The sequence below is a fragment of the Pistacia vera genome, unplaced genomic scaffold (assembly GCF_008641045.1).
Source record: "Pistacia vera cultivar Batoury unplaced genomic scaffold, PisVer_v2 Contig602, whole genome shotgun sequence".
Taxonomy (NCBI): domain Eukaryota; kingdom Viridiplantae; phylum Streptophyta; class Magnoliopsida; order Sapindales; family Anacardiaceae; genus Pistacia; species Pistacia vera.
In genome coordinates this window covers 263590-276922 of record NW_022196449.1, presented here as the reverse complement: position 1 = coordinate 276922, position 13333 = coordinate 263590, and the positions used below count along the sequence as shown (strand labels likewise).

At 42.2% G+C, this 13333-nt stretch overlaps 2 protein-coding genes across 2 annotated transcripts; one reads left to right on the top strand and one right to left on the bottom strand.

Annotated features, from left to right (window-relative positions):
- Window positions 1-234: 234 nt before the first annotated feature.
- Window positions 235-2925, bottom strand: LOC116110456 (calcium-transporting ATPase 12, plasma membrane-type-like). Its single transcript, XM_031396668.1, has one exon. It carries the CDS (start codon window positions 2923-2925, stop codon window positions 235-237), a length of 2691 nt encoding a protein of 896 aa, XP_031252528.1.
- A 9072-nt stretch (window positions 2926-11997) lies between these two features.
- On the top strand, window positions 11998-13031 carry LOC116110446. Its single transcript, XM_031396660.1, has 3 exons — window positions 11998-12013; window positions 12134-12498; window positions 12566-13031. Exons 2-3 carry the CDS (start codon window positions 12142-12144, stop codon window positions 12977-12979), a joined length of 771 nt encoding a protein of 256 aa, XP_031252520.1. The 5' UTR covers window positions 11998-12013; window positions 12134-12141; the 3' UTR covers window positions 12980-13031.
- Window positions 13032-13333: the final 302 nt, after the last annotated feature.

The following is a 13333-nucleotide window of genomic DNA, read 5'->3' as shown; positions in this document are numbered from 1 at the left end:
AAGTACTTCACGTAGAGAACATCTAAGAGCTATATATAAATTTGTTTTTAATTCATAGTTTAACCTGAAATGGGAAAATTTTGTTACTTATTTCATGATGCTTGATGGTGGAACTATTATAATTACGTATTGTTCTTGCTAATAATTAGTGCTAATACATTGAACTCTTAAGGTAACAGTTATTGCATGCTAGTGAAATTTCTACAAACTAAAAAAGTACAATGTGGAATGGAATCACGGGTTTGTTGTGGAATCTAAGTTGATGAATGGATCGACATTAGAGGCCAATTCTGAGTGTGTCGTCCCCGTGGATCCAATGTGTGGACTGTGTAATTTAGTATGCCAATACATGATGAAAGTTGATGCGCTCTTTGCTGCGAAATCAACTGGCAATGTGAGCATCCCCATTAGTAAAGATATGCCCCAGTGTTCACCATTTAACTTTGCATTACTGACACTAATATGTGCAATCTCTACAAATGCCGCTTGTACCACCAAGGTAGCACACACAGCCACCCAAAGCCAGAGGTTCTGAAGGATCCCCTTGAAGATGTTTTTAATCTTTTGCTGTCTTGCGTTGAAAATGTTGAAGACCTGGCATAGCACAAAACTATTGAAAATCATGGTTTCACTAACCTTCTTGTTGATTCGCAGGACAGATTTGCTTTTGAATTGAAAGGTTACCAAAATGGCAGCTTGAAATAAGACTTGAGTGATTATGTTTCTCCACATGGTCTTGGTTATGAATGGATCTGTTCTTCTCATTGACTGCCTGTTCATCAGTTCCTCGCTTGGTGGCTCTGTCAATAAAGGAATGCCTCCTAGAACACTAACTATAAGGTTTACCCAGACCAATTGGATAGCCGTTATTGGATTATCCCCAACGACAACTACCATGATGGTGTTTAACAATAACCCAGCAACAACTGTGGTGACCTCAAGTTGGATATACCTCTGGATATTGTCATTAGCACATCTTCCACACCTCATAATGGTAACCAATGAGCTGAAACCCCCATCCTGAATGATAATTTCGGAACTTTCTCTGGCGTTTTCAGTGCTCAAAGGTCCCATAGCAATCCCCAAATGAGCTTCTTTTAGTGCTGGAGTCTCATTTGTTTTGACACCAACCATTGCTACAATGTGGCCTTTTCGCTTCAAACACTGAACAAGAAGCAGCTTGTCAGAAGGTTGGGAATTTGCTATGATAGAGATTTTATCTACCATATCCAGCCTCTCTTCATCGGTGAAGGTTCGAAATTCTGGACCTTCAAGCACCAATCTATCCGAGTTAGGAACCAATCCACATTTATCACCAATATCTTTCACCATCTCTACATTATCTTCTGAAATGAGTATCATGTTAATACCGGCATTTCTGAAAGCTTGTGTTGCTTCTTTAGTCTCGTTCCAACATATGTGCTTCAGAACCAGCATTCCAATCAGTGTTATGCTGTTACGTTCAAATGTTGGAGCACCAACCTTCTTGTAAGCAAATGCCAGAGTTTCGAGATTCTTGGACTGCATATTCCCAACAATTTGCTCAAAAATAAACTTTTTATTGTCATCCATAGCTTTCACTGTCCCTTTGCTATCATGGTAGAGAGAGCACAGAGGTAAGATCGCTTTTGCAGGTCCTTTCCAATACAAACACATATGGCTTTCTTGATCTTTACTCTTTCTCACCAATACTCTACTCCCTTTTACTCCGGAGTGAAGTTCGTTGATAATGGTACAACTTTCCCTCAGACTCTCTATATCGAGCCCCATCTTCAGTCTAGCCCAGGAAAGGATTGAATCCTGAGGTGAATTACCAGGGTTCTGCTGGCCCAGAACTGGTATACCAATTCCATTGCAAAAAGTTTCAAGAACATCTGCATCTATCATAGAATCTTCACCAATGACTTCCTCACCAATAAAGCACATGTCAACTTCCTGTGAGCTCAGTTTCAGCCCCCCAGCTTTGTCAGTGCAGATGGTTGTGACTGAGCCCATACTCAGACAAGCCAATGGATCCTTAGCAAAGGACTTGTCAGACAGGGCTTTCTTATTCCAATAAGCGATTGCAAGTGCGACAAGGGAAGGGACTCCTTCCACCATCCCTAGTACCAACAAAGCTAGTGAAGTTGTCAATATACTGGGCTTCCCATTCGGTTTCGTGAGAATTCCTATGATAACTTCAATGATGTGCTCGATTGAAGTTGGTTTTCCTTTGATTTCTGGGACTCCAAAATCATGTTTGTCCTTCCCATGCTTAAAATGTAGAAACACCTCCACTATGATAAGGTTTGATATGAAAAGCCCGATAGTTTCTGTTGTAGCGATAACCTTGTGAAGTTGAGCTGGTAACAAGGTCTTGCTGGGAGCTTGTGTTACCTGGTTGATCATCGTCTCTCCCCATGCTGTATCTTTTCCCACAGATGTCACAAGCATGCGACCATGCCCCTTAACCACCTTTGCACCATAGAAGAGAAAAGGGTTAAGTTCATTGATGGTTGCTAAACCATCATCCATCTTCAAGAATTCACCGGATATGAACAAGCCGTCTCCAGGGACATTGTATCCCCTTTTCAAGAACACTATGTCACCATATACAACTTCAGAAATGGATATCTGCTGCAAATTCCCCCCTCTAAGAACATCAATTCTCATCTGCCTCTTTTCTGTTGCTTTACGCGCTTCTGATAACTTCAACTTTTCATTCCAGATGGCACGAAATGTCGAGACGATCACAAGTATACCGATGGCAAGAATTATGATGGCACCTTGATACCAACCAGTACTCAGGCCTTCCATACTGATCCCAAAGGCAATAGACAAGGCTGCAGACAAGCCAAGGAGAGCAATGATGTAGTAGTTACAAAACTTCAAGAGTAATTGGAAGAACCCTTGTGCAGGATCTTGTGCCCCAAAGAGTGCATCCATGCTGCATCGAGAAAGAATATCTTTCTCGTCACCATGGATTCCCTTCTCTAAATCAGTATTTAGAGCAACTGCAATGCCTTCAAAACCTCCAAAATCATTGAGGGACTGTAAGTCCTTTGCCTTCACAACCTGAGAAATACGTTTACGTTGGCGATCTGCATCACTGACCGCTGTGTCACTCCCGAACGCTGATTCAACCGTGCCAACATTGTGGACATCAATCAAAACTTGAGGTGATGTGTCTGAGACTTCCTCAATTTCTGTCACTTCAAAATTCTGCAAAATATAATAAGTTAGTTAGTTCTAACCTATTTTTATATTAATTCTTCAATGAATCATCTAAAATATAGGTACTAAACTATCCTAATAGACTCAAAGGCAATTATTTGTAGCCCTTAGAATCAGTAACTGTAGTTAACCTGTGCTCAAATTTATTTACCTATGTGAGACTACAACAGGAAATGCTAGAATAAGCTGTTAATATTATAAGAGTGCTATTGACGCTTTCTTCGGGAGCCTGTTTGTGCTTTCCAGTTGCTGACAAGCTCTAACTCTGTTGGATGAGCTGATAGCAATTTTGGATGACTTCAGTTAGTGAAGAAGAAAACATGGAAAGAGTAGTTGTTTGAATTATAAATATTAATTGAATCTATAAAACCTTAAATTGTACCTTGGAAAGAAACTGAGGCTGGTGAAAAAGATTGTATATATAACAAGGGGTGTTAGTTCTTATTATATGAATAACACCATGCCGATAGCGAGGCGGTTCACTTGTTAATTGCTAATGTGAGAATGGGGTGGGGTAGTGTTAATAGCTCATAGAATCAAATCATAACTGCAGTACAAAGGAAAAGAAAATTTAGGTAGTTGAGTATATGCTGAATATATGATGTTTGACAATGGTAATATATATCATATCTATAAACTTAAATAGTATTCACAAAATTTTTCACGGACTAGACTCACTGTATCCCCTCTGCTGCCAGTGGCGATGACACCAACACCATGAGTACCAGATGAGACTGCAGTGATAGCTAGTGAACCACCCTTCTTAGCCTTGTCAGCAATTGAAGTAAGAATTTGGCATGCTTGTAGCGTCCGAAAAATCCATCGCCAACGTTCTCGTGAAGGATTAGGACTGGGCCGTCTGGTTATGAACAAGATCATCTGCTGAGACTCGATGTCTCGGTCGGCACTCATGTTGGAAATGTTGATTTACACACTTTGCATCAGAAATAGCAAAAACAATGAACAAATTAGCTAAAACAGACAACTTCTGCCTACTATCAAGAAAGTGATCATAGATCTTCTGCTGAGACTTGACGTCTCGGTCAGGACTCGTGTTGGACATACACACTTTGCATCAGAAATAGCAAAAACAAACAACAACTTCTGCGTACGATCAAGAAAGTGATTATAAACCACATGCGACGAAAACTGAAGCCAAAAAAGGAAGAACTACCATGCTTTAAGATTCGGAAATGAGGAAGAAGCATTCGCAAGGGATAAGGAATACCTGTAGTGTATATATTGATGCCGATAGATAACACAAAGATGTCGTAATTGGTAAATGATTTGCAGAACTCGATACAACTCTCGCCTACCGTGGCCTAAACTTGTGCTACCTTGACAGGTTGGTTTTATGATATTTTGAGTATTCTAACAGTATGTATCCCGAACTTAATTTGCAGGAAGAATAAAACCTGAGAAAAAAGTGAGGAGCATACAGGATAGGTAAAGTATTGTAAGAAGAATAAATATAGAGAAGAGTTAATTTGATTATTAAAAAAAAATATATATCCAGAGGCAGAAGCTTCAGTGCAATTTCTATATTAGTTAATATGAAGGAAATAGCATTTATTGGATAAGTCTTAAAACGTATACTGTAAGTCATGCATTGAACGAGCCGACGGGACGGCAACATGGTTCTTTGCCTTGTTTCTTAGTCGTTTATCGGTTGGTTTTGAGATTTTTACAGATTAATCAAAGAGCTAATCTACCTATTATAACTGATCAATTTAGTTAATGATAATAAACCTAAAACTAAACTAGAAGGTTAAGGGAAGATAAGAGTTATAATAAAACCCTAACTATGACAGGGCCCTGTTAAATTCTACTGTAAATGCAGGTTCCGTGAAGTTCTCAGGGCTTGCTGAATTCTTGGGCTTGTAAGTTTCTACTGTAAAGGAAGGTTTTCAGCAGGCTCGTACGTGCTTGTCAGATATCTTATACAAATATGAAATATTAACGTCAAAATAAACGCTTTGAATAGCAAACCATTGTTATTGGACTTCATTTTTAATTCATGGATTGATAGCATGCAATGTTTACTGCTATATTGCCCTGTTAAACATTCATGCATAGGGTTGCAATGGTGGGAGAGTGATTTAATTTCGGCTTAAACCCAAACCAGATTTCTTAATATATATAAATTTTCGGTGGATTGCCATGAGATATAAAACTAATTAATGAAGCCATGAAAATCAAAATTCCCTTCCTCGAATTTTTCCTTAAAAATTCACCTGCTTCACCAGACATCTTTGCTTTTAATAATGCCGCCGGCTTCTTTGCCTCTACTATTTTGTGCTGCACTACAAGAAAAATGGTCTACCATAATATGCAAAAAGTGTTATCGTAGTTAATTGATAGAATTTATAAGGATGTTATGATAGTTCATGTTACTAAAAAGTAGACAACGGAAACATTTTTTGCATGTTATCCATTATTTCAATAACTACTATAAAATATTGTTGTTAAGTATATTGTAGTACTAATTCATAGTTACGAATAATTTTTGGTAACACTACATAAATGCTATAAATAAATTTTCTGTAACATTCTTAATCTGTTACAATTTAGTTTTCTATAACATTTTCAAAATGTTATAAATAAGTTTTCGTAACATTCTTAACCTGTTACAGTTTAGTTTTTTTGCAACATTTTTATAATGTTATAGATTGGTTTTTCTTAACATTATTAAGACGCTATAAAAGTGCTACCAAAGTATCATTCATTATATTTAATAACTGTTATACAATTATTTTCCATTACATTTTTAAAGTGCTATCAATGTGTCTGTTATAGCATGTATGTTTTGCTGCTAGGATGACGACAAAAAATATTGTAAATTTGTTTTAAGTATTTTATATAACAAAAGAAGATTAAATTCAGAGTTTGTTAATTCTAAAGCATAATACTATTAGAAATATTGTTGAATAGTTTTCACTGAGAATGATTATATATTAATATAAATTGATATAATCGCATAATTATTCAGAAACTCAAAGTTTCCAATAACCTGAAACCAGAGAATCTTGTGGTATATACTGAGAAGTGAGAAGGGCTTAATTTCTTTTATTTTCTCTCTAGGAAATTAACGCAAACTTTCCAGGAAATTAAGCTGAAGAACCGCGTATAACTTTTTTTTTTTTATGTAAATTCTTGCTCTAAAATTATTCGCCTGAAACCAGAGAATCTTGTGGTGTATACTACATACTGAGAAGTGAGAAGGGTTTAATTTCTTGTATTTATTTTCTCTAGGAAATTAACGCAAACTTTCCAGGAAATTATGCTGAAGAACCTAGTATAAATTTATTTTACGTAATTTCTTGCTCTGGAATTATTCACCGACGTCACAAGCATGCGACCATGCATGCCCTTTAACCACCTTTGTACATTAGAAAAGGAAAGGATTGTGTTCATCAATGGCTGCTAAACCATTATCCAAGGTACATTGTATCCCCTTCTCGAGCACATTATGTCACTGATTACAGTATCAGAAGAAACTAATTTCTGCAAATAAAAATAGTATATTGTTTTGGAATGAGCGTGTTTGTGGGTTAGTTTTTTCTACGCGTTTTGATTCTAAGGATGATGTCAGAAAGTATTGTAAACTATGACAGAGACTTGATATGGTCTCATAATTAATTCATACAAATGCCCAAATTAATCAATTAATTAACTATATTCCGAATGAAAAGAAGAAGAAGTTAGTTAAATGAAACATGCAGGCACTGAGAAGGGTTGTACTCGACCCTCATTGAAATCTCTTATTACTCCAATGAAAAGCAGCCCACGGGCCGTCGACATTGGAAATCAGCCCATTATCTGCCACTAACATTAGCCCAAAATCAGTTCCTTCCTCGTCCAAGCAGACTAGCAGAAGCCTTAAAATTCCTGGCATAGCCAATAAGTGAAGTCAACTTGGTAGGCACAACGTCAACAGCTGCAACTTCAGCCTTACAGTTCCAGCTCATCTCAGGTGAACAACTTATCTCTTTCTTTATCCAATTCCAATGTTCATCTCTTGTCACATAAACTTTGTTTCATACATTAGTTTTCAACTTTATTTCTTGCTGTTTGTCTTTTATTTTTGTTGAGTTTCATTTGCCTCACACTGAGAACATTTAAGAGCTACATATAAATTTGTTTTTAATTCATAGTTTGACCTGAAATGGGAAAATTTTGTTACTTATTTCATGATGCTTGATGGTGGAACTATTATAATTACATAGGTTCTTGCTGATAATTAGTACTAATATTGCGAGAAGAATTAATATTGAGAGTAGTTAGTTTGATTATTCAAAATATATATATATACAGAAGCAGAAGCTTCAGTGCAATTTCTATATTGGTTAATATGAAGGAAATAGCATTTATTGGATGAGTCTTCTCGGCCTTGTTTATCGGTTGGTTTTGAGACGTTTACAAATTAATCAAAGAGCTAATCTTCCTATTATAACTGATCAATTTAGTTAGCGATTATAAACCTAAAACTAAACTAAAAGGTTAAGGGAAGATAAGAGTTATAATAAAACTCTAAGTATGACAGGGCCTCGTTAAATTCTACTGCAAAGGCAGGTTCTGGGAAGCTCTCGGGGCTTGTTAAATTCTACTGTAAAGGCAGGTTTCCAGGAAGCTCGTACGTGCGTGCCAGATATATTATACAAATATGAAATATTCACGTTAACATAAACGCTTTGAATATTAAACCATTGTTATTGGACTTTATTTTTAATTCATGGATTGACAGCATGCAATGTTTACTGCTATATTGCCTTGTTAAAAATTCATTCATAGGGTTGCAATGGTGGGAGAGTGATTTAATTTCTTAATATATATATTATTTTAATTTTTGGTAGATTGCCATGAGATAAAAAACTAATAAATGAAGCCATGAAAATCAAAATTCCCTTCCTTGAATTTTTCCTTAAAAATTCTCCTGCTTCACCAGACATCTTTGCTTCTAATAATGCCGCCGGCTTTTTAAATTTGCCTCTACTGTTTTGTGCTGTTCTTCATTGTTACCAACTTTATTCTTCTTCTTGTTGCTTGAAACGCTAGCTTTTTTCTACTTCATCATTGCACTTCCATTATTATAAGCAGTAAACAGCCTCTTCATCATCATCAACTTTATTGGGACGTTCTTGATGTTTAATACTGTAGACGTAAAAATCTACCCGTACGGAAGGGGGGTCTGATCTCGTGAGGTTGAGGCCACTAGCGATCTGCTGTACCTGCACACGTAGAGACACATACGTGAAGCGAACGGGAAACACCGGGGTGGTGTTTGCCGTAGGCACTCTGACGCTCAAGTCAGCAAGGCTGAAAGGCTAATATAGTGAGGGCTAGGGAGTGAGAGATTACCGGAAGTCTAGTCGGGGACTGTGACTACGGCGGTGAAGCGAAGCTCTCAAGTAAGAGCTTCGGGTCTGAAGGTGTAATGTCCTCCCCCTTGTGAGAGGGCTGGCCTCTGCTTATATAATAGTCGTCTGGTCTCCCAATCCTGGTAGAAGTAGGAGTCCTAGTATGACTCTGATGCAAACCCTAGAAGAATCAGGGCTGTGGTAAACTGTCTTACCAGTGTCCGGATAGGAAGGTGATTCTGATTAGAAGAGTAACTCCGAGTAGAAAAGTGATCAAGAATAGGAAGACGACCTTGAATAGGAGATTGATTAGGAGTAGGAAAGTACTCTGAGGGGGCTATGGGCTCTGGATTCGCCCATGGACCTAGGAAATGGACTGGGATTAAGAGGCTCGCGCCCACGTGGTTTGGGCCGGCTATATCTTGTATCAAAAGGGCCTAATCCGGTTGGATCATATCAGGATTGGGCTTGGCTTTTTCTTCAGTGTCGAGCCCGTTTTCCTATTTGGGCCAAGGAAGATTTTTGGCCCTAACAGTTTGCCCCCACTCTCTGAGTTAAGAGTTACTTAAGTTAGAGAGTATGAAGCGATCGATGGGCCTCGGTCATCCTTCCGGGATGACCGGTTGTTGGTGTAGCTGATCTTGCAAGCGATCCGTATCCTGGGGTAGTTCTGTACCCATTGCCGATCGGGAGTATGTCATCCTTGCAAGGTCATGCCTGATCGGTGTATGGGGTCGAGGGATCGGAGAAGCATGGTCCGGAGTTCACGCGCTCATCCGGTACGTCCGATCGACTGGATAGGAAAGGTCAATCCAGCCTAGGTGTTCGCTCGGTCTTCCGGGTCAAGTGAGGTAGGGAGCTCATTGATATTTAAACATTAGTTCAGTCGGGATGTACGGACGACCGAATGGATGAACCTGTATTGACTGTTCCTTCGTTCGTCATGGAAGGATGAGTAGGCGAGGCTTCTTACCCTGGTCCGATGAGGGCACGAAACGGGCCGTTTTAAGCTGGTCGACCAGTGTGCCACGCCTTTCAGGTCGGCGAAGCGTGGGGCACTTAGAATGCCTTTGGAAGTCTAGGACCGGGTCGGTCAGGGGTATCGAGCGATTGAGCGGAGGGGATGTGTGAGCTCTGATGTTAGTTGTCTATTTGTCTGCTACGGGAGAACGACAAAGCTAGAGCTCGGGCTGGATTGTTCCCGGTCGATCGACCGGTCGGGGGGAACCTCCTGAGCCTCTGATTTACAGGGGTGTGGTCCATTGGCGGGTGCGTGTTGACTCGGTCGACGGGTATGGGCGGTCGATTCAAGCTTCCGTATGTCGTTGCCATTTTCCAGGCGCCGCGGATGCTTGCCACGTGTTCAGCAGAGATCAGATCTTCATTTACGAGGCGGGAAACTGAAAAGGCGTTTTGACCTGTGGCCAATCGCGGGCTGTCACGTGTCCTTACCTGATAGTTTTCCCCTTTAAAAGTGAATGGGCAAACTGTTCATCTTCCAGTTCGCATTTTTCTCCCATTTTCTCTTCAAAGAAAGTAAAACTTTCCTTTTCGTTTCTTCGATTCCGTTCTGGTTTCTTTTCAACGACGACGGCTTTCTGTCTGCAATCTATTGTTTTACGGTAAATCCTCTTTCCTTTGGACTGATTTTTAGGTTGTTTTCATTTTTTGCTGGGTTTTGGATGATAGGGTGAAGTTTTCTGAAAACTTTTGAGTAGTTTTGACGGTGTTTGAAGAGTTTAGGAGTGTTGGCATTTTGGCTTTCTAGGGTAGGTTTGGATTTTTGGTGTGTTTCCGGCAAGTTGGTTGGTTTTTTTTTTTGTTGGTGTTGTTCCGGGCGTTTTGGACGGAATTGGGCAGACGAAGCCAATTCTAGTACGAGGTCGTTCGGTCGGTCCGCCTAACTGAATAAGGTGTAATCTTGCTAGAGTTGGAGTTAGGTCGTCCGCTCCATCCAACCAGGTGGAGAGGAGGCGCGTGGAGCAGACTAAACAGGCGATCGGTCATCCAGGGCGAGTGGGAGTTTTTAGGTTGGTGTGTTGGTGAGCAGGGCGAGTAGGTAACTTGGTTTGAGCTTGGAGGTGGGTCGGTCGCTTGGGGCGAGCGAATTAGTGCTCTGCTGAACCTGGTACTAGGGTCGGTCGGTTGAAGGGGTCGACCAAAGGTAGGGTGCGATCTGGTTATCGGGCAAGTCGACTCGTAACGAGCCTCTTCCTTCGGTCGGTCAGTTAGGTGGGGCGACTGACTGTCTAAGGTTCTATATCTCTCGATAGGACGGGTCGACTGAGATTGAAGAGGCTGACTTTCGGGGGTGTCGGACAGTGTTGAAGGGCGACCAATAGCTAGGTTGATAATTTGAGTGGTTCTAGTTGGAGTTCCATAATAAGGAGCGAGTCGGTCGGTTGGGACGAGCGAGCAATCCGATATGTCAGACGATACATCAACAGATTCGAGTCGAGATGTGGTGGATGTTGGGGATGAGTATGAGCGTGCCCCGACTATTGTGATGATACCTGAAGGGAGTGTCCCGGTGAGCGTGCCGACTGGAGTTAGTGTAGCCGCTTCAGGGGTGAATCAGGCTGGGCCGAGTGGCTCGGGCAGGCATGGTAGGAGTGGAGAAGACTCCAGAGGGGCTGGCAGTCCATCTTCGTCCGGTAGTAGCTCCGAGGAAGAGCCGAGCCAGCAGGGCAGTAGGATTCTGACCAGGGATTATCCGCCCATGCTGAAGGATAGTGACGTGTGGCACATCCGTACATTGTATCATATCCCTGGTTCGGTCAAAATCTGGACCCCGCAGTTGTATGAGCCTGTTGATTGGGAAGCTGAGGGCTGGGTTTGTGTTTATGAGAAATGGTTTCATGACAGGTTGAGGTTGCCTGTGCCTCGCCTCGTCTGGGAGGTGTTGAACCACTTCATGATTGCCCCTTCCCAGCTTATGCCGAACGCTTGGAGATTGCTGATGGCCCTGGAGGATCTGTGTGTTCGACACCAAATTGTGTTCGGGTTGCACGAGCTGCTGTACTCATACTTCCTGAAGGAGAACGATAAGGAGAAGGGCCGATATTTGCTGAACTTGAGGCACAACCGGTCGCACCTGGTGACCGACCTGCGGTCCAGTGATAAGAACTGGAAAGACCACTACTTCTTCTTAAGGGGTCAGGCCATTTTCGGAGAGAGGGGCCCGGGCGAGATCCTGATCGGCTGGCGAGCCACTGGTGAGAACTTAGTCGTTTCTTTGGTACTTTTGATTACTAAATCTTGATTGTATTTTTTGTTTGCAGAGCTTGATTTCAATCGTGCTGGACAGAGCGGGGACGGCTTGGACGTAGCTACCTAGAGGGTGTTAGCCATCCCAATAGAGCAGAGGGATTGGCGAGTAGTGCTAGCAGAGTCCAACCTAAGGACCAGCATTCTTTGGGTCGGAGTAAAGGCTATACAGAGAGGTACTCCCTTCCCCTCGCTGAAGCAGACATGGGATGTGCTTCTTAGCCGATACTGCAACCATATCATTTTTGGTGAGTCTGGGCTGAACCCACTAACAGTTGGAGAATTTGCACTTGCAGAATCGTTGATGAAGAAGTTGACCGTCCTGAACGCGAGTGAATCTATCGCCCGGCGCCGAGAGAAGATGAGGAGGGAGTCCTTGGCCAGGGAGGATAGGAGGTTAGAAGATGTGTTGGCGACACCACCGAGTCAGCAACCGCCTAGTCAACAGCCTTCAGTAGGAGCCAGGTCGTCCCAGGCTGCCGTTGTGGATGAGGAAGCCGGTATTATTACTATCACGATTCCGGCTACTGCGTCGACTTATTCCGATGCGACATCTATGAGTAGGCTGGTCGACTCTTTATTATTCCCGGCGGATGAGGCGCGCCTAAACCAGATGGGTGTAGTTGCTGCTGCCGATTGGGGTGCATCCCGCGCCTTTCAGGTATGGCAGTACTTGTTCATTTTTCCTGTTTTTGGCTTTGTTCTCATTGTTGAGTTTTGTTGTGCAGGTACTCACTAGCAGTCTTCATCTGAGGAAGTCTGTCGTGGCGCAGGAGAAGCGGATACAGGATGTATCCAAGGCCAACATTGGTTTACGACAGAGGGAGGCAGCATCCAGGAAGGCTGAGCAGGACAGTCAGCAGCGCCTCAGGGATAGTAAGGCCGAGGTCGAGAGGTTACGGCGTGAGTTGGCCGAGAGAACCGCGGAGGTCGAGTCCCTCAGGGAGCAGTGCATCTCCATTGTTGATGACGCCATCATTAAGGCCCGAGGCAAGCTCATGCTGGATTTCAAGGAAGGGCGGACCTTTCTTTGGGATCCGAATGAAGACATTTTGCTCATGCGGGAGTTGTTGGAGGAAGGAGCTGGTCATCCGGGGGGGCAGGACGAGGAGCAGGCGCCTGACCTTAGTCAGCTGGGGTAGTCGGGTGTTGGGGACGTGAGCGACCGGGCTGCGGGGCTGAGCGCTAGTGGTGCAGACATGGCGACTGATTTGGTGATGGGGGATGAGGCCCGTGCTGAGGATGCTTAGCGCTCGCTTTTGTTTTTGTATTTTGGGGCCTGCGATGCCCTTTTGTCTGGCGTCTGTGCCTTTTTTGTATTCTGAACTGGGGCGTTTGATGCCATATATACCACCTTTGAATGTTCTGATTTCTAGTATTGTCTCCTTGGATGAATGAACTGTTCTTTTATTTCTCTTCTTGTAGGTGCGTTATGTTTGTGTATGTTACCTCAGCGTGGCCCAATGGCTAAGGCATGTAGGCCTTATGTTGGGCTG

Excerpts from the sequence above, each read along its gene's own strand:
- LOC116110456 (XM_031396668.1), bottom strand. The coding sequence starts at position 2,925 with ATGGATGCACTCTTTGGGGCACAAGATCCTGCACAAGGGTTCTTCCAA.
- LOC116110446 (XM_031396660.1), top strand. The coding sequence starts at position 12,142 with ATGAAGAAGTTGACCGTCCTGAACGCGAGTGAATCTATCGCCCGGCGC. Across the intron at positions 12,499-12,565 it reads GTGCATCCCGCGCCTTTCAG|GTACTCACTAGCAGTCTTCA; the intron begins GTATGGCAGTAC and ends TTTGTTGTGCAG.